Raw genomic sequence first — 13,664 nt, 5'->3', positions numbered from 1 at the left:
GGTGAATGTGCAGAGAGGGAGGAAAAGTTGGGGGACAGGAGAGTTTGCCCACCGACAGTTCTGCTACAGAGGACAATCATTCTCTGTCTTGTGCCTTAATTACCGCAGCAATAAAATGGGGCAATTCATGGACAGTCCAAATCTAGTACTTGCCACCCTCACACCCACCACCCCGTAGTGCTGCCCGGAGGAGGATGGGGAGACGGGAGTGCTGTCCACGGACCACGTTGGGGAGAATCCCTGCCCGGTCTGAGAAGGGTCTGAGAAGTAGCGAAGTAGCGGAGTGCTCTGCAGGCGGCAGCTACAGAGCCAGCAACCCGGACTCCAGCCACGCCCTCCTGCTTTCCAACTCTCCCTCCCGGGGCGCTCGTCCGGCCCCCTGCAGACGACGCACAGTCCCCAGGCGACTGGCGCTGGTCCAGGCGACTGGCAGTCCGCTCCAGGGGAGGGCGCCGTCTGTGGACGCCCCTGGCGGGCTGCTTGGCATTTTCCTCTTCTCCCGGGACCCGCCCCTTGCTGGGGAGCTCCGCGGCTGCGCTGGGTCCCCTTGGCAGCCGCAGGTGCCTGGAGCCCAGCACGCAGCCGTGCCTGGCTGCTCCCGCAGCCGTGTCCTGCTAGGCAGGTGTCTTCAGTCCCCACTGCTCTTGACCTGCGGAGTGTGGTCTGCCCCAGCTCCTCGAATGGAAGCATCATCCTGAAGTGAGTGGAAGGGCTGGAGGAAGGACGCGCGGAGTGGGTGAGTAGAGACTGCACGTACAGAATCGCCCTGAGTGAAGAAGGGCACTGGTGGGAAGCTGGGAAGTTCAAGGGGATGGGGAAGAGAAAGAACACAAAGGCAATCAGTTGGTCAGCGTGGTTGGCACAACCAGATGGAGGATAGCACCCACCCTAACTATTGCCCTCATCTGCTCCTCCAGCTTTGCACCACCTCTGCCCCCAAAGACTTCAAGAAATAGTCTCTGGGTTGAAATGAGTTTCAGAAAAAGCTAGCATTGCTTTCCGTGCTCGTAGGTCCCTTGCCCCATCTGAAGCTGACGCAGAGTTTGAACATTTTCACAGAGAAAGTAAACTGTGCTGTATTCACGCTGTGGATTGCTAGGCGGCACTTAAAAAGCGTAAGTTAGAGTTGTAAAGATGTATGTCCTCGTACTTAGATCTCAGAAATAGGATGGCTAAGGAGCCCAGCAAGGTGCAAGGTGCGCCCTCTTTCCTGGTGAGGATCAGGGGGCTTCTCTGAAAACACTTCTCCCTGTTAAAGGTGCGGAGGTGTGTGCAGACCACTGAGCTGCTTTGGGGAGGTGGAAAAGGCACTCTACTTACCTGCAACTTTCAATACCTAAAAATTATGACATGAGGTTGAAAATGTAAACGGTTATTAATAGAGAATATTGCTAACTTGAATGTCCCTGTTTCTTGTGTTTCTAAATATTTTCATTTTTTTCAAATGCAAATAAAAATAATTATGACTGTGCACACATTGTGATAATGAAATCTACACGGTGCCGTCGGATGTTGCAACATTCTTGCATCACACCTGGCGGTCTCCAGTTCTAAGAGTCTCTAGGGAGACAGAACTGCTCAGAGAAGCCTCCTGACTCCTTTAGGTCTGCAAGCCGCACTTGAAAGGCTGGTATTGAACATGAGGCTACATTTAATAATGTGGTAATTATGGGCTCTGTAGAGTGTGAAGTCTCATCCATTCCTGCAAGACAAATCCGCCTTCTTGCCTGTCTGCTTAGGGTTCCCTTTCCTCACATGGCTGCTGCTCTCCACGCTTAGCTGACTCTGGGGACTCAGAACAGGAGGTCAGGGAGGGTAGAGGTTTTATGGGAAAGAGTCTTAACATTTCTCCTGTTCTCTATTCAACAGAGTGGAAACAATGAGTCACCATTTTCCTGCCAGAGAAAGGCCCGTTTCTTTCTAGTTATGAGAGAAACTTATCTAATTTGGTTATCCGCTTGGGGGAGAAAAAGTTAAAGACAATTTTCAGGCAATTCTGTGTGGTAGCTACTATGGGGGAAGATGCTAGACCATCATTGAGGACTGCTTAGCTGGCCCCTTCTAAGCATCCATGGCCATGCCTCCCTTCACATGGCCCTTTCTCCCTGTGAAATGGATGGCTGTGCGGCAGATTAAATTGCACCCCAGAGTGGAAGTCTGAGATGTGGGAAAACATGGTAATGTTTCCACCTCTGCCTCCCTGTGATTTGTCAAAGTGCAAGGTCAATGCTTGGCGCATCTTACGCAGCAGAGAGAAGGGCTATTTGAGAGAAACATAGGTGTGAAGAATACATGCATGGTAGGGCAGTTATGTGCCGTGAAAGCGTGCATTCAGACTTTTACCAGATACAAAATGAATGAAGTCTGACTCTGCAGGGTCAACAATCACTGTTCCTTACAATGCATAGGATCCATTCTCTTTTTCTAATGTTGTTGGTAGTAGAGTCATTGCTATTCACCCCCCTCCCCCGCCCCGAACTCTATGCAATATTAAAGGACAAAAAGTGCTCCATTCTGCTTCTTAACTTTCTATCAAAGGCAATGGGCATCCTACTTTTTCTTCGTTCACTGTTCTCATGTTTAAAAGCCTTGTTTCTGGACTGACAGCAGTTCTTTCTATCTTCCTGGATCTCAATTATCCCACTGAGCCTGCTGCAGCCACCAGCCACCTGCCCCAAGCCTCTCCCCAGTCCTAGCTCATTTAATTGGTCACTTCCTAATTGCTGACTCTTTCTTTGCTCTACAGTTAATGATTCTTTTTAAAGACCATAAGGCATTTTGCCAGCAGTTGGCATTTAGTTGGAAAAGGAGCAATTCCTTAATGGGTCTTCCTTCCAAACGAAGGCCTGACTTACATATTCCTAATGAGAAAATGAGCTTTTCTTATATACTTGGGAACTCCCCAAGTTCTCTTTAAAAAATAACTTATTCATAAACCAGTCTATCTTGGATACTCTCTCTAATTCTGCATCTAACCTGCATTTACTTCGTGCATAAAAATATTCCGAGGGGGAAAAGTAACAAAACAAAACAAAAGGTCAACAAGTGTCAACACCTGAAAAAAATGATAAATGCTAAGGAAATAATGTGCCTGTCAAAATAATAGAGACAGCCATTTCTTCTTTTTGTATTGTATGTGGCAAGTACTTTGTTAATTACTGCACTTCTATTGCTTTTCTATCTATATCTATAAATCATATTTGTCCCAAGCATGATTTTTTTTTGAGCTGTAGAGCTGAGCTGAATTTTAAAACCTTCTTTTATAAATTCTGGCACTTCACCCTGTTTCTGAAGTTCTAAAGGTCCCTGGCTAGTGTTTCCATACACAAAAATGTCTTCATCTGACCTCAAGTACATTTTTAAGATTAAGCCAGTACCGCCATTGTCCTCATAATGCCTGAATGTCCTGTACCTGGTCTGGTTTGGTCTTTTGTGTGAGCTTCCTGGCACTTAAAGGCATTTGAGCTTGTGACTCCTGGAGGAGGCACTGTTATGTCCCCATTTTTGTGGCCAGAGGCTAAGTAACTGTTTCAAGGCCATGATCATGCAATTATTAGAACTGGAACCCAGACAATGCCTCTGTTTAATAGGTTCCAGGATAGTAAGAGTCTTTACATTTGTATTTTTAAAGGAATCAATGTACAGTTTAAAGGAAATTTTATCTCAGCTATATAATTTAATCTGTATTTTAGAATGATCAATAATTGCTGAATATGTTATTATAAAAGTACTTTGTTTACTGTGTTAAATAGGTATCTATATTTGTGTACTTAGTAAATAAAAATATGTAGAAGAGCCAGGGCTAGTGATGAACATCTGTGCTCTCTTAACTATTGAGGGCTGAATGGAAGCTGAAGGCCAGCCTAAGCTACATAAGAGAATATGCCCCCAAGCAAGCAAAATTTATAAATGTCACATAAAGTGTTTATTCATATGATACAACATAGGAGTCATATAATATGAATACACAACATATATATATATATATATGCCATATATTTACAAGGAGTTAAATGTATATGGATCACATTTAACTCTCCTTTTGGGTAAAGACCATTATCATCTCCAAGTTCAGAAGGAAAAATGTTTGGAGGATACCATCTACTAGCTAGTAACATCCAATCCATTGTGGTGCCTTCCAGGGCAAGGGGAAACATAAGACAACTTCATGTTGTTGTTTTTTTTTAATATTTATTTATTTATTATGTATACAATATTCTGCCTGTGTGCATACCTGCAGGCCAGAAGAGGGCACTAGACCTCATTACAGATGGTTGGGAGCCAATATTTGGTTGCCGGGAATTGAACTCAGGACCTTTGGAAGAGCAGGCAATGCTCTTAACCACTGAGCCATCTCTCCAGCCCAACAACTTCATGTTTAAGGGGAAGATTTTAGGGTTGTTCTTGGTCACAAAGCAAAACTGAAAATGTAAAGTTAGCCTATTTTCTTTAAAATACAGAAGGTCACTAAGATTAATTTTATTTTATAGTCACTTAACTGGCCTTACCTTAATTTTTTTCTTAATATCTGGGAAATATTTTGCTTTTTCCCTATGTTGTAAGCACAGATTGACTTTTGATGGCACTGTGCAGTGTGACCTCTCCTGTTGTCCCATGCATTGTCATTTCTATTGTAATTTTTAAGGACAAAAAAATTTCTGCTACAGTAATACAAGTTAATGTTTTTGTTACAATATATCACAAACTATAATATAAAGAATACTATTTCCTTTCTTTCTTTCTTTCTTTCTTTCTTTCTTTCTTTCTTTCTTTCTTTCTTTCTTTTTGTAGAAACAAGCTGACTTTTCAGGACCTGCACTGTACAAGGATGAGTATTTCTTCCAGCATTCTATAACTAGAGTGTCCAGGTCAGTGCAGACTTGATCATGGGAGCCAACACTTCAAGCAAAGCACCAGTGTTTGATGAAAATGAGGACGGTAAGAAGTATGTCATACTGGCATGTAGAAATGGAATTTTATGAAATTCAAATATAAGCATATAGTTTCACAATTAAGTATAAGAGGGAGAATGGATAGAAGGTTGATGCTCAAGGATCTTGCTAATATCTAGAATACATTGTTTACTTTCTATGAAGCCTTTGGCAACTGCCTTAGTCACTGCTATATAGTGTCTTCCCTGCTAAAAAGAGAGCTGTGACCCATGGTAGATATTCAGATGATTTGCATGTTTCCTTTACTGTTCCTTTGACAATTGGAGTTTTTCTCGCTGTTGCAAGTTTGTTGTGGAATATTAGTTGAAGATGTGTTACATTTGCTTATGCTGTGGAAAATTTGTTTGATGGTCCAAAGATGTGTTGTATTCTTTTATGTTGCATTTGTTTAACTCTGTGAAGCTGTGCTGTTTTGCCTGCCTAAAATACCAGATTGGTCTAATAAAGATCTGGACAGCCAATATCTAGGAAGGAGAGGGATTTGTGGGGTTGCCAGGCAGAGAGAATAATTAGAAGGAGAAAGAAAGAAAAAGGGAGAATGAGAAAAGGAAAAGAGGATACCAGGGGCTACCACCCAGCCAAACAGTCAGAAATGGAATAAGAAGGAAAGAAAAGATATATAGAAATAGAAAAGGGTAAAACCCTAGAGGAAAAAGGTAGGTGGGATAATTTAAATTAAGAAAAGCTGGCTAGAAATAAGACAAGCTAAGCCTGGGCATTTATAAGAAAGAATAAGTCTCCATGTATTTATTTTGGAGTGGGATGGTGGTTCCCCAAAAAGCAAAGAGAAAAATAAAAACCAACTGCACTAGTTTTTATAGAAAATTTCATGTGCATGATGATTGTTCCCCATAACATTATAGAACCAAGTTTGAAGACGTAAATCCCTTTTGACTTTCTGACTTCAAGCGTCTGTTTCCCAGACATTTTGTGGTGAGTTTTCACGGCGAGAACAACCAGTTTCATTGAGGAAGAGGGGAACTTTAAAGGAAAGGGTTAACTAGTCAAGAAGTACAAGCGTCAGTCCTTCTCCATCCGTTCCCAGCAGCAGCCACTGAGATGGGGCCTGGGTCTTGCTGTGTCTTATTTCCTTCCCATGACAGAAGGTTGAGTAGCCTTATTGAAATGTACCTGTTTGTTGCGTTCTTAGACAAAGGAGGTGTTTGGTCCCAAGTAATAAGTTGTTCAGGCTTCCAAGAGGGAGAGTCTAAAATCACTTCTATGGAATTTTGCTAATTGCACCAGAAAGGGTAAGAATGAACTAGAATTCAGGATGCCTGCAACCTGGTCTACTATCAGCTAGCTGTGGCGATCAAGAGATGTGTCTACTCTTCCAGCCTCCAGTCATCACTTCATAGAGTGAAGGGGTAGAACAGAATCTCAAAGGTCCTTTCCAGCTCGGAACCTATGCTTTGCTGGATCATACTGCTACCTCTGGATCATCCAGGAAGTTCATTGTGTTAGACTGTGAGTTTGATCTTTCAAACAGAAGGTAGCAGTGGCTCATGCACAATGGACATGTATTTCCTTCTTTAGCTCCCTTCGACACACAAGGCTAGAGCACTGGTTCTGACTGCCTGGCTTTTCCTGTGTGCCCCATCACAAGACTAGTACCCATCCCCTCATGCCTCTTGATGGTCCATCTATATCCAATCTCCAGCTGTTGAGAAAGAGAACAATCAGAAGATGTATTCATTCCTCTGTGGATTTGATATGGTCTATCACTTTGATTCACAGGCACATACTGACTTCTAAGATAAGTTCAAAAGGCAGTTTATTGTTCTTGCTCCAAAATGTTTGCTATGGCTGAGGGGCATGTTCTGGCATTAATTGTTGGATGCAAACACTTAAATATAAAATATTCGATGGGTCTACATACCTTGTTTCAATATCAAGCTTTTCACTATCAACATAGGAATAGCATCACTACTGTCTCTAGAAAACATTCTCCAGGAACAAAAAGAATTGCTTAACTGTAAAGACCTTAAGGTCTTCATTGCTATTTTTGGCATCTCCCTTTGTTTCATCAAGTAATTTAAGGAAGGTTCTAGAGACAAGCAATGTTACATGACTTTCCCATCTCTGAAATGCAAAGCCAGATAGACTTGTTCTTTATGTGATTCACTATGCTTCCTGTGGACTGAGACCAATGTTTGCAAGAGGAAGGTCTTCATAGTAAGCAAAGCGAGTAAATGGGCATCAGCTTCATACTTAGTTTGCTGAGGCTGGTACATCATCTGAAGGTAGGGTATTGTGATGCTGCAAAAGCACTGTCCTTCTTTCTCATTGGGTGCCAGAGACAACTATATATCCAATGGTTTGGAACACGTTATCACTCTTTAAACTATTCTTAAACCAAAATAATGAAGTTAGAGAGAGTTACTCTTAAAAACCAGGTAGGTCTTGACATCCCTAGTTTGCTCCCTTTTTGCTATCTTGTTCAGAACCCAATGGGAGAATCTACAACAACCTCCTTAAGGGGAACATCTGAAATAAACAGAGCATTCGCCTATGTTTCCCAGAGGGGATAGGCTCCCAGTTCGTTTATGTAAGCTGCTACCAGTAAAAGGCAAGGTCATTTATTTCAGTCATTCTCAATTTGTGGGTCACAATTCTTTTGGAGTGGAACAGCTCTTTCACAGGGGTTGCCCTAAGACCATCCTGCATATCAGCTATTTACAATATGATTCATAACAGTAGCAAAATTATAGTTATGAAATAGCAATGAAAATAATTTTATGGCTGACGATCACCACAACCTGAAGAACTGTATTAAAGGGTTGCAGCAATAGGAAGATTGGGAACCACTGCTCTACTGTGAGCTTGTCACATTGTTAGATGCAGAGACCTGAGAAGGAAAGGAGCCTGGCCTTTGTTCTTTCTCTTGAAGCCTGTAATATAAAGACAGAAGGCAAGCATTTATCAAGGACACAAACCTGAAAAGTTCTGCAAGGAAAAAACTCCCTCTGTGTGATCTTGGGAAAAGTATGGCAGTGGTAGCTGGTGCTAGAAGCAGCTAGCTAGACAAAGGCCCCAGAAAAATAGTTCAGGCACAGGAAAAAGCAACTCCAAAGCTTAGATAACAGCAATGTTGGAAACGCACACTTACCTGCTGTAGTGATATTTCATTTGTATGTTAATAAATAAAGCTTGCCTGAAGATCAGAGGGTAAAACAGTCCCACTGGTCAGCCTTACAGACCAGGCAGTGGTAACACAGACTTTTAGTCCCAGTAGCCACACTAGTTTGCCTTTGATCCCAATAATGCACACAATTCATCCCAGAACTAGAGAGGATTATAATACAGGAGGAGACAGCTCACAGACACAGTCTCATTCTGAGATTCCTGGAGGCAGGATCACCATTTTAGACTGAAGAAGAGGTAAGAGCCAGTGGCTGGCTGTTTTGCTTTTCTGACCTTCAGGTTGAACCCCAACATCTGTCTTTTTGGCTTTTATTATTCATGCCACATCTGCATCGTAACAGTCTTTACTGTGTATGAGTTTGTCCAAGAGATCTCACTTGTTTTCCATATCAATTTATCTCTTGATGTGATAGTTTAAATGTAATTGCCCCCATAAGCTCATAGAGAGTGGTACTGTTAAGAGGTGTGGCCTTCTTGGAGGACATGCGTGCGTCACTATGGAGGTGGGCTTTGAGGTATATATGCTAAAGCCACACCCAGTGAGACAGACCACTTCCTGCTGCCTGTGCAAGGTGCAGAACTCTCAGCTTCCTTTCCAGGACCATGTCTGCCTGCACATTGCTAAGTTCCACCATGATGATGATGGACTACACTGAACCTCTGAACTGTAAGCCACCCCAGTTAAATGTTTTCTTTTGTAAGAGTTGCGTGGTCATGGTGTCTCTTCACAGCAGTGGGAGACTATGGGAGACTAAGATACTTTATAAGAACATTAACTGTGAGGAAGAAAGGTGTGACATTGTGATGAAGTTACTTTGTATGTGTGTGATATTCACGTGTGTGCAGGTATTGGTGTGTAAAGGGCAAAAGTTGGCACTGGTTGAGTGTCTCAAACTCATCTCTACTTTATATATTTGAGACAGGGCCTCTTGCTGAACTTGAAGCTTCTGCTAGCTTGACCAGCCAGCAAGCCTGCATTTTCCCATCCCCCAAACCCACTCCAGGAATATAGCCTTGTTAGACTTTTACTTGGTCCTGGGGGTCTGAACTTCAGCGTTTAACTTTTGTATCAAGCATTTTACCCACTGAGCTACCTCTGTGGCCTCTTTCTGCTTTTTAACTGAATAACTCCTATGAGGTTCATTTGGTCCTATGTGCAGTTGTGGACTGAGCACAAACTAAAGTTGCATTGGATTGCTGTTTGGAAAGTAGCAACAATTTCCAATCAAAGAACATTAATATCTATGTCATTTTTATATCTGTATATTTGTATAGATAATCAAAGCAGGCCAGAATTTAGAGCACTAAAATGAGCCAATTTAATTACTTTAAAAAATACTGCAGAGAAGAATTCTTTAATGTGATGAAAAAAGTATTTAATATTCCCTTTAAGTGATTTCATAGTCCCAGCATATAGAGTTGAGAAGAACATTTTAATAGTTTCTCAGACAACGTTTTAAGGGTTATTTATCATAGAAAATGGTTTTGTTCCCTTTGAAGATAATTAAATAAGATGGACGGTTACTAGAAGTCCCTTAAGGTGAGCTCTCCTCGTTAGAATTCAGCCTGCCACTAGCATTTTGTGGTGGTTCACCTGATGTCTAATCCTGAAGGTGTCATTCCGCTCTTTACTCAGGTTGACATTTGATGAAGGAGGTGGGAGGTTTGCTAGTAAAAAGAATGATACAAAGCTGATCTTAAATGCTTGATATACATCCTTGGGTAACTGTGCAGGTTAAGTAAAATAATGGAAGTAAAACAGTAAGATGTTCTGCATAAACTAACCACCCAATTAACGATAATTATTAGTAGTATTCACTAGAGCCAGAGTTTCTTAGCGTGAGTTCTTAGAAGTACTTCAGCTTCTTGAAACAAATAGATTAAATGTGACTCAGCAGATGCGACAGTCAATATGTCCTACTGGTGACAGTATTAATTGAACTGAGTTGACAGAATACAGGATTTTATAGATTCTGAGCAGATCTAAATAAGACATGTTACTGGAGGCACAAAATTATGATCTCTTATTTGGCTTGTTTTTTTATCTTCCTGAGATATTTTCTTTTTTCCTTTTCTTTTCTTTCTTTTTTTAAACCAAAGTGACTATTAAAGTAACTTAATTTGATCAGCAGACACTTGTCCCCCACACCTCGTGACTATATACATATCCTGAGAAAAAATTATTAATGTAGAAAAATATGGTATTTACAAAGAAAATTAATGCGAATGATCTTTGTTTTTATGTTCATTTTGCTGTTTTTAAATTTACCTTCATTCTTCTGAGTGCAAGGCTTTAGTTTGGTTTTCTTGGTTGTGGTGGAATTGTTTGTTTTTTTTTTCTTCAATCAATATTTAAAGTTGTATATGATTCAACAAGAGGGGTGTGTCCTGCCATGGTCATGGGTAGTGATGTGTCCCCAGTATACACAGAGAACACAGAGGTGAAAAGTTGCTTTAGTTAAGCCAAGAGACTGCTGCCATCTGCAGCTAAGCTAAGAAAATTGGCCTTAGGTTAAAAAGTTTCTCCAAAGAGCTCATCAGTGCAGAGAGAGCTCAATTATTGCATTCTTCTTTGGCCTTGGTGAAAACCCAATGTTCTTTCATTTGGCAACCCTCGTCTCCTAGGATATGTGGCCCTTTCCAGTTTTCAACATCTTCTGCAGTGACAGGGGCAATGGGGGTTCTTCAAAATGTTGGGCCAAGAGAACTGGCCACAGATTTGCAATCCAAAAGAAATGGGAGGGTTACTGAACAGATTCCAGCTAGGAAGGACTTGAGAAAGAGCTGGTATTTAAACACCCAAGTACTGCATATTTTTGTCCAAGACCGCAGGTCAACGAATTCCTGATTTTCTCCGACAGACTGGAGTAGAGCAAGATTACTTATGTTACACTTTTTGCTTTAGATTGGCATGACCAGAAGAGTGAAAGGAAATGCCCACCCCTGAGCATGGGCTTATTTAAATACTTAGGTCTAAGATTCATTCGGTCAATTGCTTTGTCATAAATACCTAAGGTCCAACTGCTCATGAAAGCATGTTTCATTTGGAAGTGCTTTATTTCTCCACAAAAAAGGTGTTGGGACATTAAAGGGGCAACAAACTAGAAAGCCAGGAAAACAGACCTCCAGGTTTGAGCTAGCGCTCCATGGAGTATGGCAGACAATCAATTAGAAAGACATTCAAGAGAATTTATTCCTGTTCGGGAAGGTTGCACCTTGTCTATATTGATCTACAATCTTACTAGTATGAGAAAGGTTCAGAAATGACTTACAATATTAAAATCTCAGTCTTCTTGACATTGTTGATATATTTCAAAAAATTGAATCATTACTTTTATGTAAACTTTTAAATATTCTGTTGTCCAAAATATTTGTGGGTTACAGTTTAGTAAACAGATGTGTGGGTGTCTTGAAAACATCCTTTCTTGCTATTTCCCTTTCTGGCTGACTAGGAGCAGATTTTATGTGAAATATTCCTAATACAATTTGTAGAAGCATAATGGGATTTTTATATTACATATGAAGAGTGATTATTATTTCCCAAATTTTCTTCGTAAGTTCTTTATTGCAGTGTGATTCATGTTTATTGAGGTTAATGAGGAAAACACAGGATAGCTTAGTTTAATTCTAGGATGTTGGATGTATCTGTTTGAAGTAACAGCTGGATTTATTTAATTCTAATGTGCTTTTTTATGACTATATTATTATCAAAAATATTTTATGAACAAATGGAAGTGAAGTAGCTGCTGCTGATAGCCCTTTTGATCCTATTCTAAACTAGATTTTTTAGAAAAATATTTTCATCTTATTACTTTAATTAAAGATTTAGGACAAAAGCCTTTGCTCCAGGAATTCCAAAATACTATCCCCAGACATGGTCCTAAGATATTAACCAAAGAGATGACTGCCTATGCAAACTAGAGAGAGATGTAACCATGGTGAGTCAAGAAAAGGAACATATAACCGGGTCCAGTGACTCCAAGTTTGTCTTTGGGTCCTGATAAAAGCTCTAGATGTAAGAAGGAAAAGATTGAGGGTACTGGAGGTATGCATAATTTAATAGTGTTGGTTAGTAAGCCTGCTTGATCTTGAGAAGGGTGGTCAGAGAAGTTACTAAATGTATTACTACTTGAGAGGAGCAGTCTGGTCCCCATGAAGTGATTAATGTAGCACAATTAATAAAAACCCAGAGAGAGATATTGGAGTTCAACTTGAAGGTCAGAAAAGCAAAATAGTCAGCAAAACAGACTCTACCTTAGTCCAAAATGGCGATCCTGTCTTCAGGAATCTCAGAAGGAGGCTGTGTCTGAGAGTTGTCTCTTCCCGTTTTATATTCCTCTCTAGGGCTGGGGTTAAAGGTGTGTAAGGCTGGGATTGAAGGTATGCATTGCCAGGTTTCTATAGAAAACTAGTGTGGCTACTGGGGTTAAGGGTGTGTGTCACCACTGCCTGGTCTGTAAGGCTGACCAGTGGGGCTGTTTTACTCTCTGATCTTCAGGCAAGCTTTATTTATTAAAATACAAATAAAATGTCACTACAGCATCTGCTCCAGGTTGCAACCTGTCCGTCATAGTTACTTCCCCTGTCTTGTCAGGCTTACCATTGCTTGAGGGTGCATACAGTCCCCAGTTACAATGCTGTTTATCAATCATTTATCAATATTTGGAAGCAATTTCACAACATGACTACTGAGAAAAATAATAATAGCAAGTTCTAGCCTAGGGCTTAGGATCTCCCACACCACGGACTTTTGACAAGGATTGCAGTACCAGGCATGGAATCCCCTCCTGTGGAGCAGAACTCAAATCCATATGTGGTTTCTGGAATCAACACCAAACCAGAGAGAGGCAGGGTGTGTTGGTTAGGCTTAGTGACCACTTCCCTCCATCAGAGCTGTGTTGGTGAGAACACAACCTGTAAGCCTGCGCCTGTATGTAGATGGTGTTCAATGAGAACGTCTGTGAAGGCCTTCCCGAAAAGCCAAGTCTTGCTGTTTGGCCTACACATGTACTGTTAACTATAATGACAAATATTTGCCTTCATCTTACAGGTTACGTAGTGATCTCAACTGTGTGGAGCCACACAACCATCTGTGAAAGTTACATGTGGGAACATAAGCAGTAAGAAGCTATGATGAAATACTGTGCTTATGAGCAGAGGTAGTGAATAAACAGAGATAGCACATAGAGACTGCAAAGCCCAGGATTGTGGATTGGGAATTTAACTGCCCCACTCAGGCTTTCTTTTTCCTTTTCAACCTCTTTTTGCCTCCTTCTTGGAGGCATATGTACAGTAAACTAAATAAAATTAAGCTTATTTCATATTTGAAGAGCCCTTATCTTTGTGATTTTAGACTTGTTTGTGAAACTAACTTATCACAAGTGTTGGAAACATTTTCTGTAATGACCAAATGGTAAATGTTTTAGGCTTTGTAGACAACACAGACAGCCTCAATCACATCCAGTCAACCTGTCATTGATAGATAGTAGACAAATATAGCTCCATGCCAGTACAGTTTTACAGACGGTAGAATTTGAATTTCCAAATAGTTTCAGTTTTTTTTATCAG

The 13,664-nt window shown here is 40.9% G+C and overlaps 1 protein-coding gene across 2 annotated transcripts in view; it reads left to right on the top strand.

The window, feature by feature from the left end:
* The first annotated feature begins 381 nt into the window (after nt 1–381).
* The window catches only part of Stk32a (serine/threonine kinase 32A), a 115,665-nt gene continuing 102,382 nt past the window's right edge, over nt 382–13,664 (top strand). Inside the window, exons 1-2 of one of the 2 annotated variants that reach the window (XR_012910295.1) lie at nt 382–736; nt 4,792–4,938. Coding sequence is in view for 1 of the 2 variants with exons in the window: in XM_075968743.1 (XP_075824858.1) it covers nt 4,887–4,938 (52 nt within the window). In the remaining variant the exon portion in view is untranslated. The remainder of the gene's footprint in view (nt 737–4,791; nt 4,939–13,664) is intronic. The other variant, XM_075968743.1, reaches the window with a different exon arrangement.

The sequence above is a fragment of the Microtus pennsylvanicus genome, chromosome 4, assembly GCF_037038515.1.
Source record: "Microtus pennsylvanicus isolate mMicPen1 chromosome 4, mMicPen1.hap1, whole genome shotgun sequence".
Taxonomy (NCBI): domain Eukaryota; kingdom Metazoa; phylum Chordata; class Mammalia; order Rodentia; family Cricetidae; genus Microtus; species Microtus pennsylvanicus.
This window is presented reverse-complemented; position numbering and strand designations above follow the sequence as displayed.